The 25,503-nt window shown below is 45.2% G+C and overlaps 1 protein-coding gene across 1 annotated transcript in view; it reads left to right on the top strand.

The window, feature by feature from the left end:
- The first annotated feature begins 216 nt into the window (after positions 1-216).
- The window catches only part of nsmfa (NMDA receptor synaptonuclear signaling and neuronal migration factor a), a 66,008-nt gene continuing 40,721 nt past the window's right edge, over positions 217-25,503 (top strand). Inside the window, exons 1-4 of the mRNA XM_078550355.1 lie at positions 217-430; positions 1,838-1,905; positions 13,969-14,430; positions 18,394-18,469. Coding sequence (XP_078406481.1) covers positions 360-430; positions 1,838-1,905; positions 13,969-14,430; positions 18,394-18,469 — 677 coding nt within the window. The 5' untranslated portion in view covers positions 217-359. The remainder of the gene's footprint in view (positions 431-1,837; positions 1,906-13,968; positions 14,431-18,393; positions 18,470-25,503) is intronic.

The following is a 25,503-nucleotide window of genomic DNA, read 5'->3' as shown; positions in this document are numbered from 1 at the left end:
CTCTCTCTATCTCCCCACTCCCACTCTCTCTCTATCTGTCCCCTCTCTCTCTCTCTCTCTCTATCTGCCCTCTCTGCCGCTGTCACCTCCCCTGCTGTCTCTCTCTGTCAGTGCGTCAGTGCCTCTCTCCCCTCCCCTGCCCATATTCGGTTCTTTCTGCCCACACTCTCCACCAGGTGACACGGGAGATCCAGGCGGAGCCGCAGAGTCCGGCAGCAGCCGAGCAGAGTATGGGAGGTGGCTGGGAGCTGCAGGCGGTACACAGCTCCCTGACACTGGCACTGCCTGGCATGGGCCAGGGGTTCACCCCGGCCGCCCTGTGACTGCGATGTCTCCCATTCCCCAGCTCTCCATCCAGGATGGGAAGCGCTGTTTCCAAACGCAAAACCCCGCGGAGCAATGCCATCTGCTCGGCTGATTCCAAGGTTAGGTAAGTGGCAGCTGGGTCCGGAGCTGGGCACGGTAGTCTCACGCCCAGTCTGCACATTATATATCTATCTATTAATGTGCACTGTTGCTGCCGATTCTACTGCAATGGTATTGCCAAGTTACATCTTGTTTCTAAGTTCCCTTTAAGCGGCTCTTTGATTTGCTGCTGGGGTCTATTAATGCGACTGATGTCCCTCACTTGCGAAAGTTGATGCTATGAAAGTTTGCTCGCTTCTGTTCGGAACAAAAATAAATTCCATTCACTTGGTGCCAGAGCCCTTGCCCTGGGAAGCGATGCTGCAGAGAGTGACTGCCCATTCATTCAGTTTATTGTAAGCTCTGTGCGGTTCATTGTGAAGATGTGAGGCTGATTGTCTCTCAAGAGCTTATCCCAGCTCCGACTGGTTCCACCGGGATCTTTCAGTTCTTGTGACTGTCTGTCGGCTTGTCTCTCTGTCTCTCCCCCAGTGTTTGTATTGCATCTTTCTCCGTTACCGTTTTCTCACTATCTACATCTCCATATTCTTATGAAGAGTGGCTCCTTGCCGTTTCCCTTACTGTATTCTGTGTGTTCTGTATTTATTTATATTTTTGCTTTGTATTGTCTCCGTGCAGTTTCTCCGGTCTCTCTCTCTCGTCCTTCTGGCTTCCTCTTCCTCTATAAATCTCTTTTATCTCCTCTGTCTCTCTCATCTGTTTCTCTCTATCTAATTGCCAAAGCACACTGTCACTATGCCTACTCCTCTCTCCACCCCTATACAATTTGCACTGTTAGCCAGCAAGTACATAAGGGCTTGTACAACATTCCTGTATCCACGGTTTTAATGGAGTTGTTAGTCTATTTAAAATTGCAGGGGCGTGTGCTCTATACCGTGCTAAGCATTTGTCCCCTAATATCAGTTCTTTCAAACCTTCTGTTTTATTTTCTTTATCCTACTATTCTGCTCTCGTTACGTTGCCTTTCTGCATTGGCTCTTTCTGCCCCTTGTCCCTCTTTGTTCCTCTGTCTTGTCTCTTTGACACACATCACGCTGTTAGGTTTACCCTACCCAGCAAGTGAGGAGGCCTTTATCACTTTCTGGATTGCTTCTGTGTTTTTTTTTAATGAAACACTTCACGATGCAGCTGTTGGAAAGATCAAAATATTGAATGTGCTTTACTGCCTGCTCTGTGATGGGCTGTTGAATTTTATTGGATCATATTTACAATGCTGGTTGTACTGGAACTGTTTCTGAAACATTCATTCACTTGTCCCCTTGTAGCTGCAAGGCAAGGCATACCTCCTTGTACTTCAATGTCAGTTCATCATCCCCACCCCTTTGGTGTAGTTTTGTGAGGTTTGCATCCCTCTGACATTCTTTTCCTTCTCTCTCTGCCCTGTTGCTGCGTTGTGGATTCAAACATGCAGAGCAGCACGAGCTTTTGGAGAGTGCCTGTCGCAGAGTGAGAATAGCACCAACAGTACCAAGGAGCCAGGTAAGAGAGCAGCTCTCATTTACTGTGTATCAGGGAGACACTCCCACCCCTCTCACCTTGCTCTTCCCAAGCTCCACGGGCTCTCTTGTGTAAGGTAATAATAGGTGTAAGGGTGGCTTAGACGACAACCTGGCGATATATTTTCTGCTCGGTGCTGTTTGTCTTGAAGGTGCTGATTCTCTCTCTCTTGGGAAGCTCCCCAGCTCTTATGATCAGACTGCTGTTGATCTCCCAGGGGTTCCTGCCATGCACAGGACTCATGGACACTTTTGGAGTGGGATGTATCTCCGTGAGGTTCTGTGCGTGTGCTTGAGTGTGCCTGAGAGACATTGGAAGATAAGAACAGGGGTAGGCCGTTCAGCCTCTCGCTTCTGTTCTGCCATTCCATTTAATGGCCTATCTGTGTCTCAACTCTATTGAGCTGCCTTATTTCCATACCCCTTAACACCCTTACCCAGTAATCTGTGTTTCTCAGTTTTAAAATTTTGAATTGACTGCTTCTTGAGGGGTAGAGTTTATGATTTCCAGCAGCTTTTGTGCCAACAAGTGCTTTCTGATGTCACCCTGAAAGGGTCTAGCTCTAATATAAAGATTATGCCTCCTTGTTCTGGACTCCCTCACAAGAGGAAACAGTTTCTCTCTATCTACCTATAATCTTCTTTACCCTTCTTAAACACTACAATTATATCGTCCCTTCATCTTCTACACTCAAGTGAATGCAAGCCCATTCTATACAACCTTACTTAGAATTTAACCATTTTAACCCTGGCACAATTCTAGTGAATCTGCATTGTATCTGCCTTCAAGGTCAATATATCCTTCCTAAGGTGCGGTGTCCAGGATATAGCGCTCCAGATGAGGTGTAAACGGAGCTTTATATAGCTATAGCATAAATTCTACCCCTTTAAGTTCCATCCTTCTTGAGATAAAGACTAACAGTCCATCAGCCTTTTAAATTAATTTTTGTGCTTGCCCACCAGCTTTTGGTGCTTTTTGTACATGGGCCCCTAAATCTCCCTGCTCCTCAAGACTGAATAGGATTGTAGATCTGAGAGATTGTATTGTGCGCGTGAGCTAGAGGGAGATCATAGAATCATAAGAATTTACAGCATGAAAGATGGTCATTTGGCCCATTGTTCCTGTCTTGTTTCCTTGAAAGAACAGCACACTCCCACTTTTTGTCTGTAAGTTCCTTATTTTCATGTACCTGTCCAACTTGCTTTTAAAATTGTGTTTTAGATCCTAAAAACTCTGAGTGAACACATTTCTCCTCATCTCCCTTCTGATATGAACTGTATATCAGCCAGATTGTGTGAGTGTGTGTGTGATTGTGACTGTGTGTGCATGACTGTGTGTGTGACGGTGTGTGTGAGACTGTATGTGTGGCTGTGTTTGTGTGTGCATGACTGTGTGTGTGACTGGGACTCTGTGTATGTATATATGTATGTCTGTGTGTATGTGAATGTGTGTGCGTGTGTGAGACTGTGTGTGACTGTGTGTGTGTGTATGAGAAAGACTAACTGTGTGTGTGTTTGTGTGTGTGTGTGTGTGTGAGAGACAGACTGTGACTGTGTGTGTGACTGTATGTGTGAGGCTGCGTGTGTGTGTGTCTGTGCATGCATGTGACTGTGACTTTATGACTGTGTGTGTGTGTGTGTGTGTGTGTGTGTGTGTGGGTGTGTTTTGTGTGTGTGACAGATTGAGTAGAATCGTATGTCTATGAGATTGTGTGTGAGAGAAGTATTTGGGACTGTATGCTTGAAAGTTTCTCTGTAGGGATGGTTGGTTATAGCCCCTGAGTTCTGTTATCCATGACACTAATGTTGATTTCTTTAGGTATTTTTACATTAAGTACGTATCCGAGATTAAATTGTGGGTCTTCTTGAGTCAGCTGCACTTTGCAGTATATACGCCTCAACACTCAAAGTCCCAATGATAGCAAAAGAACATGGATATGTGGCTCCACTGATGTAACTGTTGGATTCAATTTTCTGGATCCATAGACACAGAGCCAGCCTGCACATGTGCTCCGTGCACAACAACTGGCTCTCTTCATTATTCCTCAAAGTTTGGACCAGCAAGAATCTGGCTGGCGAGTGGAAGTGACAGAATAATGCACAACTGTGTTAGTTTGTGAACAGGAGCAGAGCGAGACAGTCAGACAGAGCTTCAATCCTTTACAGGAGAGGAATTTACCCATGTCATCTTATACTTTTGTAGTGTTGACAAGCAAAAGAAATAAATATGTGCATTTATATAGTGCCTTCCATGTCATTAGGATATCCCAAAATGCTCCCACAAAGAACATCACAATAATGAGCGGGTAATCTGTTTTTATTGATGTTGGTTGAGGGATAAATATGGGCCAGGACATTGGGAGGCCTCTCCTGATTGTCTTTAAAATGATGTCATGTGATCTTTACATCCACCTTAAGAGGGCAGAGGTGGCCTCAGTTTGTCTTATCCAATGGACAGCACCTTTGATGTTGCAGCACTCCTTCAGTACTGCAGGATTATTTGCTTGAGTTGCTGGAGGGGGATTTGAACCAGCAGTCTTCTATCTCATGTTGGGAGCACTACCACTGAGCCACTGGCTGACGCCAGCCTGAATCTAGGCACTTTTTTGGGATTGTCATAGTGGCTGATTACACAGCAGTGAGAAAGATTGGGGAACCAGTCACCTCTCACTCTGAACGTTCAGAACTTGGAGAAAATACAACCTTACTGACAGCCCCTGAAAACTCTGTATGTGCTGAGCTCAGCTCATGATTGTTCTGTCCAATTTAGTCTTTCCTCAAGAGATGCAGCAGGGGCAAATTATTTAGCTAGATGTAAATGACAGATAAATGCTGCACACCTATTATGAGCTTAGCCATCAGAAGCGATCCAGTGAATGTCCTTAAGTATAATCTGTTACCCTTCCGTCAAGCACTTAGCTTAATGAAAAGTGACCTTAGTATCTGAATATGTGCTGTGTAGAAATCACACAGCCTGGAACTGTAGATGGAGATAGAGACAGATAGAGAGAGACAGATAGAGAGAGAGAGAGAGAGAACCAGAGACAGAGAGGGGGGAATGAGAGAGAGAGGGAAAAAGAGAAGGAAAGAAAGTGAGAGAAAGAAAATCAGTGAGACAAGGATTTTAGGAAGAGATAGAAATAGAGCGAGAAAGGGGTGGAGCATGAAAGAAAGACCAAGTGAATGAGAGATATAAAAAGAGAGAGATTGAAAGAGAGAGAGATACAGCTGTGCTGAGCTCTGGTATATCTTCAATGCTACCTCTTCCCCTGAGGCGGGTGCCCAATCAAAATAAATGAGAGCAGAAAAAATCAGGAGGGCCATACCCACACATCTCGCCACATTGTTTTTTTAATATATAAAATCCAAAGTGAGCAGGATTTCTCGTGAGAGTAGAGCCAGTAATAGGTATGTGCACACTTGCCCACTGTCCCAGTTTTAATCAGAATATCCCAATATTAATCAATCTCACTAGGACAAGCACAATGTCCCCAGAATCAGCTGATCTGCTGTTTTCATAAAACACTGCATCTCTCAACATATAACTCCTTCCCCAACACAACTAGATTCCACTGATTCAGCAAACGGCATGTCAGGTAATGTGGGATTGCGTGTCAACAGGTATTTGTTGAAGGGATGTAGACATCACTGGCTAGACCAGCATTTATTTCCCATCGCTGATTGCCCTTGAGAAGGTGGCGGTGAGCTACCTTCTTGAATCGCTGCAGTCCATGTGGTGTAGGTACACCCACAGTGCTGTTAGGGAGGGAGCTCCAGGATTTTGACCCAACGACAATGACGCAATGGCGATATAGTTCTAAGTTAGGATGATGTGTGACTCAGAGGGGAACTTGCAAGTGCTGCCGTTCCCATGTATCTGCTGCCCTTTGTCTTCTAAGTGGTAGAGGTGGTGGGTTTGGAAGGCGCTGTCAAGGGAGCCTTGGTGGGTGGTTGCAGTGCATCTTGTACACAGTGCATCACTGGTGGAAGGAGTGAATGTTTAAGGTGGTGAATGGGGTGACAATCAAGCAGGCTGTTTTGTCCTGGGTGGTGTCACACTCCATGAGCATAGTTACAGTTGCACTCATCCAATGAATTGGAGAATATACCATCACACTCCTGACTTGAGCCTCAGAGATGGTGGACAAGCTTTGGGGAGTCAGAAGGTGAATTACTCATCGCAGAATTCCCAGCCTCTGACCTGCTGTTGTAGCAACAATATATATAGCTGGTACAGTTAAGTTCCTGGTCAATGTTAACCCCCAGGATGTTGATAGTGGGGGATTCAGCGATGGTAATGCCATTGAATGTCCAAGGGCGATGGTTCGATTCTATCTTATTGGAAATGGTCATTGCCTGGCACTTGTGTGGTGTGAAATTTACTTGCCGCTTACTGACCCAGGCTTAAATATTGTCCAGGTCTTGCTGCACTGCTTCATTACTTGAGGAGTTGTGAATGGAGCTGAATGTTGTGCAATCATCAGTGAACATCCTCACTTCTGACTTTATGATGGAGGGAAGGTCACTGATGAAGCAGCTGAAGATGGTTGGACCTAGGACACTACCCTGAGGAATTCCTGCAGCGATGTCCTGGGACTGAGATGATTGACCTCCAATAACACAACCATCTTCCTTTGTGCTGGGTATGACACCAACCAGTGGAGAGATTTCCCACTGATTCCCATTGAGCCCAGTTTTGCTAGGGCTCCTTGATGCCACGCTTGGTCAAATGCTGCCTTGATGTCAACAGCAGTCACTCTCACCTCACCTCTTGAGTTCAGCTCTTTTGTCCATGTTTGGACCAAGGCTATAGTGAAGTCTTGAGCCGAGTGGCCTGAGTGGAACCCAAACTGAGCGTCAGTGAGCAGCTTATTGCTGAGTAAGTGGCTCTTGATAGCACTGTCGATGACATCTTCCATCACTTTGCTTATGATTGAGAGTAGACTGATGAGGTGGCAATTGACCCGGTTGGATTTGTTCTGGTTTTTGTGGACAGGACAGATCTGAGCAATTTTCTTTTTGTCGGGTAGCTGCCAGCATTCTAGGTGTATTGAAGCAGCTTGACTAAGAGTGTGGATAGTTCTGGTGCATAAGTCTTCAGTGCTATTGTCAGAATATTGTCAAGGCCTGTAGCCTTTGCAGTATCCAGTGCCTTCAGCTGTTTCTTGATATCACATGGAGTGAATACAGTTGGCTGAAGATTGGCATTTATGATGCTGGGGACCTCAGGAGGAGGCCAAGATGGATCATCCACTCGGCACTTCTGGCTGAAGATGATTGCAAATGCATCAGCCTTGTCTTTTGCTCTGATGTACTGGGCTCTCCCATCATTAAGGATGTGGATATTTGTGGAGCCTTCTCCTCCACTTAGAGATTTTATTGTCCACCACTGTTCACTACTGGATATGGTAGGGCTGTAGAAGCTTGACCTCATCTGTTATTTGTGGGATCGCTTACATGGTGTTTCCACTATTTAGCAAGCAAATAGTCCTGCATTGTAGCTTCACCAGGTTGACACCGTGTTTTTACCAGGGCTAGCCCCTCTGGCTTGATGGTAATGGCAGAGTGAGGGATGTGATGGACCCTGAGTTTACAGATTACAATTCTGCTGCTGCTGATGGCCCACAGTGCCTCATGTGTGCCCAGTTTTGAGTTACTAGATCTATTCTAAATCCATCTCAATAGCAAGGTGGTTATGCCACACTACACAATGGAGGGTATTCTCAATATGAAGATGGGACTTAGTCTCCACAAGGTCCACGTGGTGATTCCTCTTACCAATACTGTCATTGACAGATGCGTCAGCGACAGGTAGGTTGGTGAGGTTGCAATCAAGTAGGTTTTTTCACCACTTGCTGCGGTCCCGGACATGCAGATATGTCCTTTAAGACTCGGCCAGCTCGGTCAGTAGCGGTGCTCCTGAGCCACTCTTGGTGATAGACATTGAAGCTCCCCACCCAGAGTACATTGTGTGTCCATGCAACTGTCAGTGCTTCCTCCAAGTGGTGTTCAATATGGAAGAGTATTGATTCATAAGCTGAAGTGGGGTGGAGGGGGGTGCAGTCGTGTAGGGGGTGGTAGGTGGTAACCAACAGGAGGTTTCCTTGCCCATCTTTGACTTAATGCCATGAGACTTCATGGGGTCCAGAGTCGATGTTGAGAACTTCCAGGCCAATTCCCTCCCAACTGTATACCACTGTGCCACCACCTCTGCTGGCTCTGTCCTAGTGGTGGGACAGGACATACCCAGGGATGGTGATGGAGCCGTCTGAGGCATATACTGTAAGGTACATTTCAGTGAGTATGACTATGTCAGGCTGTTTGACTAGTCTGTGGGACAGCTGTCCCAATTTTGGTACAAATCCCCAGATGTTCTTGTGGAGGTCTTTGAAGGATCGACTGGGCTGGTTGTGCCTTTGCCATGTCCAGTGTTTACGTCAATGCCAAGTGGTTTGACAGTTTTACTGTTATTCGACTTTTTTGTACGGTTTGATACAACTGAGTGGCTTGGTAGGCCATTTAAGAGGGTAGTTAAGAGTCAACCACATTACATGTAGGCCAGACCAGGTAAGGTTGGCAGATTTCCTTCCCTGAAGGACATTCGTGAATCAGTAATTTTATGCCCACCATTATTGAGACTAGCCTTTTATTCCAGGTTTCTACAATTAATTGAATTTAAATTGCCTCACTGCCATGGTGGGATTCAAATTCATGTTTCTGAAGCATTAGTCTGAGCCTCTGGGTTACTAGTCCAGGAACATAACGGCCGTGTTACTGTTGCCTGAGGAATGTGATTTTTTGTGACGATATGTGTATGGGAATTGAGTGTTGATATTTAGGTTCTGGGATATACCTGCCAGAAACCTTGCCTCTCTTTCACATACTCCTTTTTTCCTATTCTGCTGTACTGTGTTTTGCATGTAGTGCACTGTAGCTTTGTGTAAGAACCAGGCAAAGCTCTTAGCATATTGAAATCTAGAGGAAAAATGCTGGTTACAGGCAGGAGATTGAATAAGTTATGAAAGGTGAAAGTAGGTTAATGTTTTTGATTCTAACCCTTGATTGCTGCCCGAACAAGCTTAATGAACCTTCTTGCATTCAGACTTTAACTGACATTCCCTATCATCTCCTGATTTCCAGCATTTTTGATTTTTCTTAATTGTTTGTTTCCCTTAATCTATCTGTCCTGTCCCTTAATAGCTTCAGTCATTTTTAATTCACTCGTAGGATGTGGACATTGCTGGCTAGGCCAGTATTTATTGCCCATCCCTAATTGCCCTTGAGAAAGTAGTGGTGAGCTGCCTTTTTGAACCGTTGCAGTCCATGTGGCATAGGTACACCCACAGTGCTGTTAGGGAGGGAGTTCCAGTATTTTGATTCAGTGACAGTGAAGGAATGGCAATATAGTTCCAAGTGTGTGGCTTGGAGGGGAACGTGTAGGTGCCGATGTGCCCAAGTATCTGCTACACCTGTCCTTCTAGGTGGTAGAGGCCGCAAGTTTGGAAGGTGTTGCCTAAGCAGCCTTGGTAAGTTGATGCAGTGCATCTTGTAGATGGTACACACTGTTACCATGGTGCATTGGTAGTGGAGGGAATGAATGTTTAAATTGGTGGATGGTGTGCCAATCAAGTGGGCTGCTTTGTCCTGGATGGTCTTGAGCTTCTGGAGTGTTGTTGGATCTGCACTCATGCAGGCAATTGGGGAGTATTCCATCACACTCCTGACTTGTGCCTTGTAGATGGCGGACAAGCTTTGGGGAGTCAGGAGGTGAGTTATTCTCTACAGAGTTCCTAGCCTCTGACCTGCTCATAGTAGCCATATTATTTGTATGGCTGGTCCAGTTCAATTTCTGGTCAATGATAAACTCCAGATTTTGATATTGGGGGATTCAGCAATGGTAATGCCATTGAATGTCAAAGGGAGATAATGCAGATTCTCTCTGGTTGGAGGTGGTCATTGCCTGGCAATTGTGTGGTGCAAATGTTACTTGTCACTTATCAGTCCAAGTCTAAATGTTGTCCAGGTCTTGTTGCATATGGGCACTGACTGCTTCAGTATCTGAGGAGTCGCGAATGGTGCTGAACATTGTGCAATCATTAGCGAACATCCCCACTACTGACCTTATGATGGAAGAAAGGTCATTGATGAAGCAGCTGAAGATGGTTGCGCCTTGGACATTAGCCTGAGGAACTCCTGCAGTGTTGTCCTGGAGCTGAGATGATTGACCTCCAACAACCATAAGCATCTTCCTTCGTGTTAGGTATGACTCCAACCAGGGTAGAGTTTCCTCCCGATTCTGGTGACGAGAGTTGAATATGAGCTGATGCTCTCTGAGGCTGGCCTGGAACTACCCTGTAATGTATCCTAGGAAAAGCCTGTGTCTGTCCTGATTCCTTGAGCCCTGTAGGACCAACCCCCTTTCTGTAACCACACAGAAACCTGTGCTAGATTGACACACAGTACATTTTAAGTACTTGACAAGTCCCTGAGCTAAAGCCTGGCCACTTTCGCTTCTCATCTTTAACCTATTGTTTTTCTGTGAGCACAGTGTGCATTGAAAAGGATATTTTGCAATGGAGGGTGATGTGCTGATGCTTGTGAATTATTCTGTATCTCAGCCACTTGCTCTGTTTCACTGTCTCTGTGTGTATTGTGTAAGGGCTGGAGGGAGGGGTCAAGGGGAGCAGAAGATTAATACAGTTTTATATATGCTGTAGGCAAAGAAGGGTTATAAGCATCCATTTCTGAATGCGATACGATCCCAGCAGATGTTTTTTACAGCCAATGATTAAATTTAATTACAATGAGGCAACTAATTGCTGCTGTTAACCTGGAGTGAGTTGGCCCAGAGCCTAGTGTCTGCAGTCACTCGGCTTGTGTGTCCCGATACAATCCAAGTCAAAAACAAACTTCAGCCACTTGTGCCTGTAGGTCTTTCTCTGTGTTTGTGTAGATACATTTCTGTAATTCTCCCTGTGTTTGTGCCTATCTGTGGCTGCGAATCTGTATGTGATTTTGCCTATTGTCGGTGTGCGTCTGTCAGAATATATATGTGACTAACTACCAGTCTATGTGTTTCTGTATGGATTTATATCTCTGGACTTGTATATGTGCTTGGTAGTGTATATATTTGCATCTGTATTCATGTGCTTTAACATAATTATGGAGAGTATTTGTTTGCATGTATTTTCGTGTGTATAGGTATGTAGCATATGGGTGTATATATGTGTATATTTGTATATATGTTTGTTCATATATTGTGTTTGTTTATATGTGTGTTTCTTTGTGCATGTTTGTATGTGTGCATGTGCACACATTTGTGTGTATAGAAATGTGTGCATGTTTACGTGTTTGAGGGTGTGCGTGTTTAGGTGTTTGAGTGTGCACGTATTTGCTTGTTTGTATTTCTGTGTTTTTATGTGTGAGTCTGTGCCTTATCGCTGTGCACCTCTACGTGTTTGTATATGCGTGTGTGCATGCACGCTTATTTGTGTGCACATACATACCTGTGTTTGCGTGTGTTTATGTTTGTGTGTGTGTTTGTTTGTGTCTTTGTGTGCATGTTTATGTCTATGAACCTGTGCGCTCACCACTCTGCATCTCTACCTGTGTATATTTTTGTTCATTGCACCTAGAAGAATGTTGTTACTCAACCTCTGGGCCTGTCAATCAAACCTCACCAAAAATTGCACATGCCTTTGTATTAATGACTCTTCCTGGGCAGCTCCCATTTCATTCACAGCATCAGGAAATAGTTCTCATTAGTTAATGGAAAACACTAACATCCAGTGAAGCCAGGAATAGGGAGGAGGGGGGTGGGTGGGGGGCAACAACAGTGAGGAGGGCTTAGCAGAGAGAGGGTTAATGATGAGTTCTCGCTGTGAAATGCATCTTTTTATTTTCTCCTGTAGCACGAACCATGGCTTCAATTGATTATTGGCCCTAAAGGCTGCCAATAAATCAGTTGCTTGCCAGAGTGTGTGAATATTGAAAAATGGCAGTGATGTGTTTCCAGGTTTTAGTGGTGTTCACATTGACATGGGGGGGATTAGTGGGGGCTGGAGCCATTGACTTGTAGCAGAAATAGTTTGTGGGTGGGGTTGGGAGGGGCAGTGGTGGTAGAGATGCCTTGGATGATTAAAATAGGTCTCAATTATTAACAAAGGATTTTTTGAAGCATTTCCAGTATACAGATATTTGATATTTTAGGTCATTGTTCTTCTCAATTTGTTTCTCCTGAGCTGTTAGCTCACCTCTGAGTCAAAAGGTCATGTGTTCAAGACCCACTTCAAAGATTCGAGCACAAAATCTTGGCTGGCATTTTAATGTGGTACCGAGGGAGTGCTGCATTGCTGGAGATACTGCTTTGCAGGTGTGACATTAAACTAAGGCCTCATTTGCTCTTTCAGGTGGCTGTAAAAGATCCTATAACACTATTTTGAAGGAGAATTCTCCTTGGTGCCCTGGCCATCAGAGATATACTGAGATCACAAAGACTGTTAGCTGAGACACTGTTCAGTGCATCAGCTACGTACTGAACAAGTGCACTGGTGCAAGTTAGCGGGTCCATTTGATGAGCAACCTGTCTGGATTATACAGTGAACAGATTTGAGTTTATTAGGATTATACACTGAGCAGGTAAATGATACCAGACATACACTGAATAGCTACAAGTAATTAGGTTGATACACTGAGCTAGTCAGTATTATCAGCAATGTACACTGAACAGATGAGATTATCTGCTTAGGTATTTACGTATTTAAACAGATTCAGATTTCCCTCTGTCACTTGCTTTACTGACCCCAGAAAAGGAAAGATTTGTTCTTGCTGTGCGTTATGTAATGTAAAAATAACTGAGGATCTGTTGCTGCCATTAGTTATGAGAGCTGCTAGCCCTGTGTCAGTGACAGTGTGACAGAATCGTGCATTGGGTGAGTGCTGGCATGATATTCCATGTGACATGAGTCTCCCACCCAGCTGGGATCATTGCTCTCTGACCAGCTGAGGGATGAAAGTGCAAGAAATCTTTCAGCTTCGTTCCATCCTCTCGGAATTGGGATTTGCTATTATGAAAAAAACAAAGGAAATTTAGATCAAAGTGGGATAGTGACTATCAGGATTGAGTTATAGCTTAAAATCTATTTTATAATTCTGTCTGTTGAAATCATTGATGAGCAGAACTGGTTGGACCAGAGATGTATGGATGGGTGTTGTATAAACTCAGGAAACTGGCTGTCACATCCAGAACCTTAATTTACAAGCTCACTGGACACCAGCAGTGTGTTCACATCTAAAATCATGTCCTGGATTTCTTAACTGAGCTGCTCTCCACAGTTCATGTTGCTCTGTGCACTGCAAACATTGACTACTTCAAACAAGCAGATTAAACACCGTCCCCTCCTCCCTTGTCGCACCGAACTCAGGCTGGGACTTCCACATAAGGGGGCAGATGTCCCCATCACCCAAGTGGCCCATTCTTTGTGTGGGAGTCTGGATGCCATTGCGGCTAAGTCTTGTTCTTGGTCTCTGCCAATATACACACAGATGCCATCCATCGGAGATCAGTGAACTGTGATGAACAGGACATCCCAAAGTGTTTCACAGCCTATGGTGTACTCATTGTGGTAACAGAGGAAGCACAGCAGCTAATCTCTCCCACAATCAGCAATGAGATAAAAGATAGATAATCTGTTTCACTGATGTTAGTTATGGGATAAGTATTGGTCAGAACACCAGGGAAATTTTCTTTTTGTTCTTCAAAATAATGCCATGGGATCTTTTACCAAGGGCAGACCTTGGTTTAACATCTCATCTGAAAGGCTGCACCTATGACAGTGCGGCACTCCCGAGTGTGAGCCTCGATGTTTGTGTTCCAGATTTCGAAGTGAGGCTTGAACCTACAGCCTTCTGATTCAGAGGTGCCAACAACTGAGCCACGGCTGAGGTAGTTCACAGAAAGTTAGGCAAGAGGATAGCAGGGGAGAACTTTGCAAAAGAGAAGTTCTGGCAGCCAGAGGTAAAAACTGCCCCTCTCCTTGCCTTACAGATCACCTGGTGGCTGAGACATTGATAGGCCCGGAGGAGCCCTCCCAGACCCAGCAGCCCACACAGAACAAGCGACGGCTGTCCATGATCTCTCAGGGGAGGTTCGACCGGAGCTTCTCCGAGGAAGGGGCGGAGAAGCCGGCCGAGGGCCAGAAGTCTCGAGTGTACACCATCTCCGGCGAGGCCCAGCTGCTGTCCGAGAGGGAGAACGGGGGCGCGGCGCTGACGCCGGCCAAGGGCGCGCGGCCCGCCAAGGCGGGAGCGGCGGCGGCGGCGGCGCACGGCCCCGGCGCGCGCTGCAGGAGCTGGGCGGGCAGCCGGCAGAGCTCCAAGGAATGCCCGAGCTGCGCTAAGGCCCCCGTCTCCTCACAGTCGTCCGTCGAAATGGAGCACGTGCAGTCCCGCGAGGCCGCTCGCCATCGCAAGAAGCTGGAGCGGATGTACAGCGTCGACAGAGTGTCTGGTGAGTTGCTGGACGAGCCGAGCCGAGCCGAGCCGAGCGGGGGTCGGGGGTGGGAGGAGGAGGAGGAGGGAAAAAAGGTAGCTGACATTTTGAGACGTTTGTCATGAAATTTGAAGATGGACCCTTCTCTGCGTCGTTAAATTGGCCCCGGTGCTGATTCCGGGGAACCGCTGGAAAAAAAAAGAGAATTGACATGTCGGCAGCCCATGTGGATCTGGTGCCCAGAAACTGGTACCTGCTGCAACCCTAAAACAGGCGAAAATGTACTAACCTCTACCCCACTGGGAGAGATGCAGAGAGAGTTTGTTTTAGTTCGGGTCACATTGTGCTTACAGCACAGGACAGGCCATTGGGCCCAACCAGTCTATGCTCCACACAAGCCATCTCTCACCCTCCTTCATTGAACCCCCATCTCTCTCTCCCTCTCAGTCCGTCCTGCTATTCCCTTCTCCCTCACGTGCTTATCTAAACACACTTATAATACTAAGTGGTAGCAATTTCCACATTCCCACCACTTTGAGTAAAGAAGTTTCTCTGAATGTTTTATTAGATTTGTTAGTGACTAGTTACCATTTATGGTCCTTCGTTTTGGACTGTGTCACAGGCGCATAAAAATGACATTTTATTACAATAGGGGAAAAAAAGGAGGTTGACATTTTGAGACGGTGGTGAACACATGGGAAGAACTGTCTTGAGGAGATAGTGGGGCAGCCCTTGTTGGCAAAGCTAAGAAGGGATTGGACAGACAACATCTGAGGGGCATGAGAGATATTGGAGCTGATTTTTAAACCCCACCCACACCCCCTACCCTCGTCAAGGCAGGAACAGGGATGAAGCATGTTGAAAATGGCTGCTTAATAGTTATTGTCCCATTCAAGTCTCCACCATAGTAGGAGTTGTAAAATGGCTGAACTAAGCCCTCAGCGATAAGAGGCTAGTATCTCATCAGTTCAGGTACGTTAGCTCGTGAGACACCAGTAGGACCATGGAGACATTTCCTAAGCACCGATTGGTGGTCAGTTGACACAACCTCTGAATGACCTCTCCAAATAATTGAGAATAAAAGTTTTTGGGACATTCCCCCCTTTTAAAGTTTTATGGTCCTTCTTCACTATGTTACAGCGAGTGATCAGCACCTTATCATTTCCCTGGCCACCATGCCGGGCTCTGTTTTGGTGGAAGGAGACCTTGTCAGGACCTGTCTGCTCCATGCCTCATAGGTTTGATTGGGGGAAGGGTAGGTGAAAGGCCTGCCCTGGACCTGCCTCTGTTGGCAAACCCATTCTGGAGGCAAATTCCAGCCCTAGGTGTTCAGGGGAAATTGTAACTACTCCCCACATCTGAATCAAGTTCAAAACAATTGCATTACCATTCTGGCACGAAAACTGCAATCCTATTGAGAAATAATTTTCAGTTGGTTGCTAGGAAACTGCTGTCTGCATATACGATGTAGTAACATACTCTGGGTTACTGGGTTACAATATTCCTGTATAAAAACAACAAAATGATTATACTTGCTATGCTAAATGATCTGAATGGGCAATGCAGATATGACCTGGTATTCTTCAACCTTGGGTAGTTGCGAATAGAATCAACTATTAACCATGATGGAATTTTCTACCAGTTCTGCCCTCCTGAAACAAATAGGGATGTGGGCGTCGCTGGCAGGGCCAGTGTTTGTTGCGAATCCCTAATTGCCCTAGAAATAAATGGCTTGCTAGGTCATTTCAGAGGGCAGTTAAGAGTCAGCCACATTGCTCTGGGTCTGGAATTTGGAAGGGCAGCATATTTCCTCTCCAGAAGGACATGTTTTTACAACAATCAGTGATAGTTGCATGGTTACCATTACTGAGACTAGCTTTCAATTCCAGATTTTATTAATTAAATTCAAATTCCACCAGCTGCCATGGTAGGATTTGAACCCATCTCACCAGAGCATTGGCCTGATGAGCATATGGATTACTAGTCCAGTGACATTACCACTACATCACTGTCTCCTACTAAAGCTGTTGTTCAGTCTGCCTGTTAATAGAGATGGAGAATTGCAAGCTGTTGCTTTGCAGTGGAATCTACTGACTGGAAACCACCTATAACTATCTGATGACAGGTCTGACTGGATTATGACCAGGTGTTTTACAATCCAGAAATAAAGCCTGTGAGTTTCTGGAGACAAGACTGCTGGAATCTGGAAACCTCTCTTTGGAATCAAGACAAATGAAATTCTGGGAACAGGCTCTGAGGATCTGGCCATGGGTCTCCCAGGGTAGTGATATCCAACCTGAGACCCGAGGACCATGTGCAGCTCCCGAGCCCTGATAATCTGGCCCTCAGACCTCGAGCGGCTGTGGATGCTGCTACTTCATTGATGGGTTAATCAAGTTTCCCATCTCCCCCAGAACCGGCCCCAATGTCCCAGGAATCTAAAACCCTCCCTCTTACACCTGCTGTCCAACCACACATTCATTTGCTCAATCTATTTCTATACTCACTAGTGTGTGGCAATGGGAGTAATACAGAAGACACAAACTTGGAAGTGTTATGAACTGTGAAGAGGATAGTGATAGACTTCAAGAGGACATAAACAGACTGGTGGAATGGGCAAACACGTGGCAGATGAAATTTAATGCAGAGAAGTGTGAAATTATACATTTTGATAGGAAGAACAAAGAGACACAATATAAAATAAAAGATACAATTCTAAAGTGGGTGCAGGAGCAGACAGATCTGAGGGTATATGTGCAAAAATCATTGAAGGTGACAGGACAGGTTAAATGTTTAAAAAGGCATACAGGATCCTGGGCTTTATAGATAGGGGCATAGAGAGTACAACGGCAGGAAATTACGTCAAACCTGTATAAAACACTGGTTCACCCACAACTATAGCATTGCATCCAGTTCTGGGCACCGCACGTGGGGAAAGATGTGAAGACATTGGAGAAGGTACAGAAAAGATTTACCAGAATGGTTCCAGGAATGAGGGACTTCAGTCACGAGGATAGGTCGGAGAAGCTGGGGCTGTTGTCTTTAGAGAAGCGAAGGTTGAGAAGAGGGTGTTCAAAAATTATGAAGGGCCTAGACAGAGTAGTTAGAGAAAAACTGTTGGTGGAGGGATCGAGAACCAGAGGACATCGACTTCAGGTGATTGGCAAGAGAACCAAAGGCAACACGAGAAAAATCTTTCTCTCACAGCGAGTGGTTAGGATCTGGAATGCAGTGCCTGAGAGTGCGGTGGAGGCAGATTCTATCGAGGTCTTCAAAAGAGAATTGGATAATTATCTGTAGAGAAAATATTTGCAGGGCTACAGGGAAAAGGCAGGAGACTGTGACTAATGAGTCACTCTTACAGAGAACGAGCATAGACACGGTGGGCCAAATGGCCAGCTTCTGCTTCCGCTTTGGTTGTGTCAGCTTCATGGACTAACATCCATATTACACCAACATTTATATGGTTAGCGCTAGCTTCTGTGCTGAAATCATTCTATGATTCTAAATTCTGTTACATTCAACAGCTTGGGATGTATGTAAATCAATGGGACTGTGGCCTATGAGCTTTCATTGTACGTATTTGGGTAGCCCACAAGTTTGGCCACTTTTAAGCAGTAGGAAGAGGCCACTGAGGTAAAAGTGCCTCTATACATTTGCTACTTCTGTAGTTTGGGACATGGGATACGCATTGCTGCCTATGTTCACATATAAAATCTGTTCCCTTATTCTGGATCTGGGAAAGAAAGCTAGGTTGTTGATCTGGATAATTTCCAAGTGTCCTCACCCACTGACCTGGCTATTGGACTCTGGCCTCTTTGTCTCATCAAGTCCAACATTGGCTCCTGTAGTTGCCACATTTGGTGTCCAGGCAGCAGTGGTAGCTGCAGTTCACAGCTGTCCATTTTAGAGTGACCTTTACTGATTGACTCTTCGAATCCCTCTCTGGATAATCTTGAGTGAAATGCATTTTTTTTCCAGATGATGTTCCAATTCGGACTTGGTTCCCAAAGGAAAACCTCTTCAACTTCCAGACGGCAACCACCACAATGCAGGCGTGAGTATGATAACACATTATCATTGTTTCATATTAATCTGCTGCATTCATGTGGAAAAGCATGCAGCATGTTTGGTAATTGTTGGACCAGTGTCACTAAGAAAAAAAAGTCATGCCTGCTTTTAAATATGACACTATTCAACTGATCAAAAAGGGATTGTAGCTTAATCTGTATACAGGTTTTTAGCAAGATATGTGTTTATTGGTTGTGGCACTGTTGGATCTTCTATATTTTAAATAATCTGTCCTCTCAGGTGGGCAAAAAGATCCCATAGCACTGTTTCAAAGAAGAACAGGCATGTTCTCTTCAGTGTCCTGGCCAATATTTGCCCCTTAGCTCATACCAGAAAGACATTTATCTGCTTGCTGTTTGTGGGAACTTGCTGTGCACCTGTTGGCCGCCACATGCCTGCGTAACAACAGTGACTCAACTTCAAAGAGTAATTAATTAGCTCTGAAGTGCTTCGGGAAGTCATGAACATGTGAAATGTGCAATATAAATGCTAATTCTTTGTTTAATTGAGCCCCATTGGTTGGAAGTCCAATAATTTAGACTGTGCTGAAAGTCTCCTTTGGTTCAGTAACATTGTTTGATGATTGCGTGGCAGTCTCACAAGAGTCTTAACAAGCTAAAAATTCCCTGCCATGGGAATTTCGCACAAGCGAATCTTCCTTTCAGAGCTAAGCTTTTCTGACTCAAAGTGGAGATAATGTTCCCAGGTTTGAAATTCAGACACAAGAGAGACGCATCAGCTGTATTGCACCAGGTAGCATTGATTCTCTTTTCACTACTGTGCACTGTGGCCAACACTAATACACAAACACGTGAGATGTGGAACTCCTGCAAAGCTGCTTGGCATATTTTACTACAAAAGGTGCTAAATATATATAATATATATGTGCAAGTTGTTATATAGTAATAAATGGGAGTGAGGTGTCCCCTTTTCAAACTGTTTTTGCGCAGGAGTTGACACCAAGACATAAACAAGCTGTACAGTATCACAATAGGAATGAATCATTGCCTTTAAAAATCCACAATCTATTTGGTGGAGCTGACACTGAGACTGTACAATACCTTTTTTTTATTCATTCACGGGAAGTGGGCTTCGCTGGCTAGACCAGCATTTATTGCCCATCCCTAGTTGCCCTTGAGAAGGTAGTGGTGAGCTGCCTTTAGCTGCTGCAGTACATGTGGTGTAGGTATACTCACAGTGCTGTTAGGGAGGGAGTTCAAGGATTTTGACCCAGCGACAGTGAAGGAACGGCGATATAGTTCCAAGTCAGGATGGTGTGTGGCTTGGAGGGGAACTTCCAGGTGGTGGTGTTCCCATCTATCTGCTGCCCTTGTCCTTCTAGATGGTAGTGGTCATGGGTTTGGAAGGTGCTGTCGAAGTAGCCTAGATGAATTCCTCCAGTGCATCTTGTAGATGGTACACACTGCTGCTACTGTGCGTCAGTGGTGGAGGGAGTGAATGTTTGTGGATGTGGTGCCAATCAAGAGGGCTCCTTTGTCCTGGATGGTGTCAAGCTTCTTGAGTGTTGTGGGGGTTGCATTCATTCAGGCAAGTGGGGAGTATTCCATCACACTCCTGACTTGTGCCTTGTAGATGGCAGACAGGCTTTGGGGAGTCAGGGGGTGAGTTACTCGTCGCACGATTCCTAGCCTCTGACCTGCTCTCGTAGCTACAGTATTTATATGGCTAGTCCAGTTCAGTTTCTGGTATTAGTAACCCCCAGGATGTTGATAGTGGGGGATTCAATGATGGTACTGCCATTGAACATCAAGGGACGATGGTTAGATCCTCTTTTGTTGGAGATGGTCATTGCCTGGCACTTTTATGGCGCAAATGTTACTTGCCACTTGTGAGCCCAAGCCTGGATATTGTCCAAGTCTTGCTGCATTTGGACGTGGACTGCTTCAGTATCTGAGGAGTCATGAACGGTGCTGAACATTGTGCAATCATCAGCGAACATTCCCACTTCTGACCTTATGATGGATGGAAGGTCATTGATGAAGCAGCTGAAGATGGTTAGGCCGAGGACACTACCCTGAGGAACTCCTGCAGTGATGTCCTGGAGCTGAGATGACTGATCTCCAACAACCACAACCATCTTCCATTGTGCTAGGTATGACTCCAACCAGTGGAGCATTTTCCTCCTGATTCCCATTGACTCCAGTTTTACTGAGGCTCCTTGATGCCTCACTCAGTCAAATGTGGCCTTGTTGTCAAGGGCAGTGACTCTCACCTCACCTCACCTCAGGAGTTCAGCTCTTTTGTCCATATTTGAACCAAGGCTGCAATGAGGTCAGTAGCTGAGTGGCCCATGCAGAACCCAAGCTATGCATCAGTGAGCAGGATCACTAAGCAAGTGCCGCTGGATAGCACTGTTGATGACCCCTTCATTACTTTACTGATGATCGAGAGTAGACTGATGGGGCGGTAATTGGCCAGGATGGATTTGTACTGTTTTTTGTGTACAGGACATACCTGAGCAATTTTCCACATAGCCGGGTAGATGCTAGCTTTGTAGCTGTACTGGAACAGTTTGGCTAGGGGTGTGGCAAGTTCTGAAGCACAAGTCTTCAGTACTATTTCCGGAATATTGTCAGCACCCATAGCCTTTGCAGTATCCAGTGCCTTCAGCCGTTTCTTGATATCATGTGGAATGAATCGAATTGTCTGGAGACTGGCATCTATGATGCAGGGGACTGCCAGAGGAGGCCGAGATGGATCATCCACTCAGCTCATCTGGATGAAGATTGCAGCAAATGCTTCAGCCTTATCTTTTGCACCAACGTTCTAGGCTCCCCCATCATTGAGGATGGGGATATTTGTGGAGCCTCCCCCTCCAGCGAGTTGTTTAATTGTCCACCACCATTCACAACTGGATTTGGTAGGACCGCAGAGTTTAGATCTGATCTGTTGGTTGTGGGATTGCTTAGCTCTGTCTGTCACTTGCTGCTTATGAAGTTTGGCATGCAAGTAGTCGTGTGTTATAGCTTCACCAGGTTGACACCTCATTTTTAGGTATGCCTGGTGCTGCTCCTGACATGCCCTCCTGCACTCTTCATTGAACCAGGGTTGACCCCTTGGCTTGATGGTAATGTAGAGTGGGGGAATATGCTGGGCCATGAGGTTACAGATTGTGTTCGAGTACAATTCTGCTGCTGCTGATAGCCCACAATGCCTCATGGATGCCCAGTCTTGAGTTGTTGGATCTGTTCAAAATCTATCCCATTTAGGGGTAGTGCCACACAGCACCATAGAGGGTATACTCAATGTGAAGGCAGAACTTCGTCTCCACAATGACTGTGCGGTGGTCACTCCTGCCCATACTGTCATGGACAGATGTATCTGCGGCAGGCAGGTTGGTGAGGATGAGGTCAAGTATGTTTTTCCCTCTTGTTGGTTCCCTCACCACCCACTGCAGACCCAGTCTAGCAGCTATGTCCTCGGCCAGCTTAGTCAGTAGTGGTGCTACTGAGCCACTCTTGGTGATGGATATTGAAGTCCCCCACTCAGAGTACATTCTGTGTCCTTGCCACCCTCGGTGTTTCCTCCAAATGATGTTCAACATGGAGGAACGATGATTCATCAGCTGAGGGACGGCGGTGCATGGGAATCAGCAGGAGGTTTCCTTCCCATGTTTGACTTGATGCCATGAGACTTTATGGGGTCCAGAGTCAATGTTAAGGACTCCCAGGGCAACTCCCTCCCGACTGTGCACCACTGTGCCACCCCCTCTGCTTGGTCTGTCCTGCCGTTGGGACAGGACATACCCAGGGATGGTGATGGTGGCTTCTCGGTATGAATCCGTGAGGATGACTATGAGCTCATCCAATTTTGGCACTAGTTACTAAGGAGGACTTTGCAGGGTCGACAGGGCTGAGTTTGCCGTTGTCGTTTCCAGTTCCTAGGTCGATGCCGGGTGGCTTGTCTGCTTTCGTTCCTTTTTTGAAACTTAGTACCGGTTTGATATAACTGAGTGGCTTGCTAGGCCATTTCAGAGTTTTTGCTGTGGGTCTGGAGTCACATGTAGGCCAGACTAGATAAGGACGGCAGATTTCCTTCCCTAAGTGAACCACATGGGGTTTTTTTTACAACAATTGACAATGGTTTCATGGTCATCAGTAGATTTTTAATTCCAGATTTTTATTGAATTCAGATTCCACCATTTGCTGTGGCTGACTTCAAACCCGGGTCCCCAGAGCATTACCCTGGTTCTCTGGATTACAAGTCCAGTGGCGATACCACTACACCATCTCCCTTTCACCCGAGGGTGTAGATCATGCTCTTTGGCCCTGTATATACTGTATATGAATACAGATGACACAGACATACACAAAGCCACACAGCACCAACACCAACAACCTGCATTGATATAACCAGTGTTAAAAAATCCCAATGCACTTCACAGGAGCGTAATCTGATAAAAATTGACATCAAGACTGAAAAGGAGATATTTGAACAAAAGCTTAATCAAAGCGATTGGTTTTAAGGAGCATCTTAAAAGAGGAGATAACATAAAAACACAAGAAGTAGGAGCAAGAGTGGACCATATGGCCCATCGAGCCTGCTCTGATATTCAGTATGATCATGGCTGATCTTGGGCTTCAACTCCATTTTTTTCACCTGCTCCCCATATCCCTTGGTTCCCTAAGAGAGCAATGGTCTGTCTATCCCAGCCTTAAATATAGTCAGCAGTGGGGCATCCATAATCCTTTGGGTTTGAGAATTCCAAAGATTGACAACCCTTTGAGTGAAGAAATTTCTCCTAATTTCTGTCCTAAATGGGGCTCCCCTTATCGTGAGATTGTGCCCCTGTGTTTTAGATTCCCTGACCAGCGGAATTGATCTCTCAGCATCCATCCTATCAAGCCCCTTCTGAATTTTGCAGGTTTCAATGAGATTACCTCTCATTCTTCTAAACTCCAGAGAATATATATCCAATTTACTCAGCCTCTCATCATAGGACAACCCCTTCATCCCACATACCAATTTAGTAAGTGGAGAGATTTAGAGAGGGAATTTCAGAACTTAGGGCTAAGATGGCTAACGGCGCATTGTCAGTGATGGGGTGAAGGAAGTGGGGGATGCATAAGAGGCTGGATTGAAGAGTGCAGATATCTTGGAGGGTTGTAGGGCTGGAGGAGGTTAGGGAGATAGGGAAAGTCGAGTCCATGGAGAGTTTGAGCACGAGCAGAATTTTAAAATTGAGGCATTCAGGGTCCTAGAGCCATGTAGGTAGTGGGCACAGGTGAAGGGTGAACGAGACTTGGTGAGAGTTATGATATGGGTAACAGAAAATGAATGATTCCCTGTATACATATATAGGAGCTAACACTGAGACGTGCATAAGCTGTAAAGTACCAGATGGAATGTACCTTTTTCTTCTTTCTGTACAGCTAATGTACAGAAGCTGATAGGGAGCCACGCACGAGTTGCACAGTTTCTCATGTGAGGATTTGTTCTCTTTTATCCAGTGTGTACAGTACATGAAAGGAAACTGCACCTGAATTCAGTAATAACAGAAACAGTGTGTACTTATTGGGGCTTAAGCATTGGTCCTCATACTTCCTAGACCCTAAATAGCATTCCAGTAATTTGGAACTAATTGGGTGTCACCCAACATTGAAGCCTTCGCTGAAGCACTTCTGACCTATTATTCCTATCAGTGGTTTTTTGTTGAACGTGTGAGATATGCCAGCGCTTGAGAGTTCAGTTTGGTGTTTAATGAGCTTACGCTGAATATTGAATAGCAGTAGGTTCAGACAGCTAGCATGTACAGCGAGCGATCCATTTGTGAATTTACAACTGAATGTAAATTTAATGTACCAGCTGTGCTCCATGCATTATGTAATAACTGCAGGCTTTCAACCAATTGCTTTCTTGATGATAATCTGCCATGGCAGTGAACAGATTAAGTAATGAAAGGGATCCATGATTACTCTGATCTTGAATCCAGAGAGGTTTCAAAGCCCTGATATCATCACTTGTATTTCATGTGCCCCAGAATTTCTCACTCCTCTGTGTTACCTAGGCGATGGGTTAAACAAAAAATAAATCTCATCCTTACCGCCATCTTCACGACCAATTGGGAGATGCTGTTGACATTATCTAGATTTTAATGATGACAGTCACTCCTTTGTGGACTCTGATGTCTTGAGTATTGCTGAAAAAAGACATTTTGTCAAGCTTTTTGTCTTGTATTCATCAGGACAATTCGCAAGAACACCTATGTAAGGGGAAGCAACAACTTTATACTGTATGAGAAGAGAGTGTTGATTGATTGGCAAGTGGACTCTGATTGGTAGAGGCATTGCCATGTCAAATGCACCAGTTAATGGAAATGCTTGGCTGTTAACTGTCAGTCACCAAAAACTCAAGCTTGTAATAAGGAAAAAACTCATAAGGTGTTTCATTTCCTGTCAGCCTCAGAAACCTGGACAATAAATAAAGACCTGTGGGGGGGGGAAAAGATGCCTTTGAAATGTGAGTGCTAAGACGTGTGCTGAAAATTCCACATATAGACCATAAGACCAATAAGAGGCACTTGAAATTGCAAGAACAAAAAGAATTCTAAAAAGTGATATTCAGAAAAGAAAATATCAGTATTTTGATCATTTGATCAGAGCTGAAAAACTACAGAGATCTCTTCTGGAGGACAAAGTGGAGGGCAGCAGAAATTGTGTGTTGACCTAGGCATGGTTGATGACAGATGTGGTTGCAGACAAGCTACAGTGGATGTGTGAGGATGTTGCAAGACAGACGAGTGTGACGTACCATGAGAGCAGATCGCCTAGCAGAAGTAGCTACAAGCGGCAGCAGCAGCAAATATAAAACCAATTTTGTATACAGCAAGATCTCACAAATGGCGAATGAGATACATGGCCAATTAATCTGTCTTGGTGGTATTGGCAGAGGGAAGAATAGAAAGAAAGAATCAATGAAAGCTTTGAAGGCCTTAAGACATCCCAGAAGACAGTACAACCATTTAGATACTTCTGAAATGTAGTCACTATAGGAAACACG

Source organism: Cetorhinus maximus, chromosome 10, assembly GCF_964194155.1.
Source record: "Cetorhinus maximus chromosome 10, sCetMax3.hap1.1, whole genome shotgun sequence".
Classification (NCBI taxonomy): domain Eukaryota; kingdom Metazoa; phylum Chordata; class Chondrichthyes; order Lamniformes; family Cetorhinidae; genus Cetorhinus; species Cetorhinus maximus.
The sequence above is the reverse complement of the archived record's forward strand: the minus strand, read 5'-3'. Positions and strand labels throughout refer to the sequence as shown.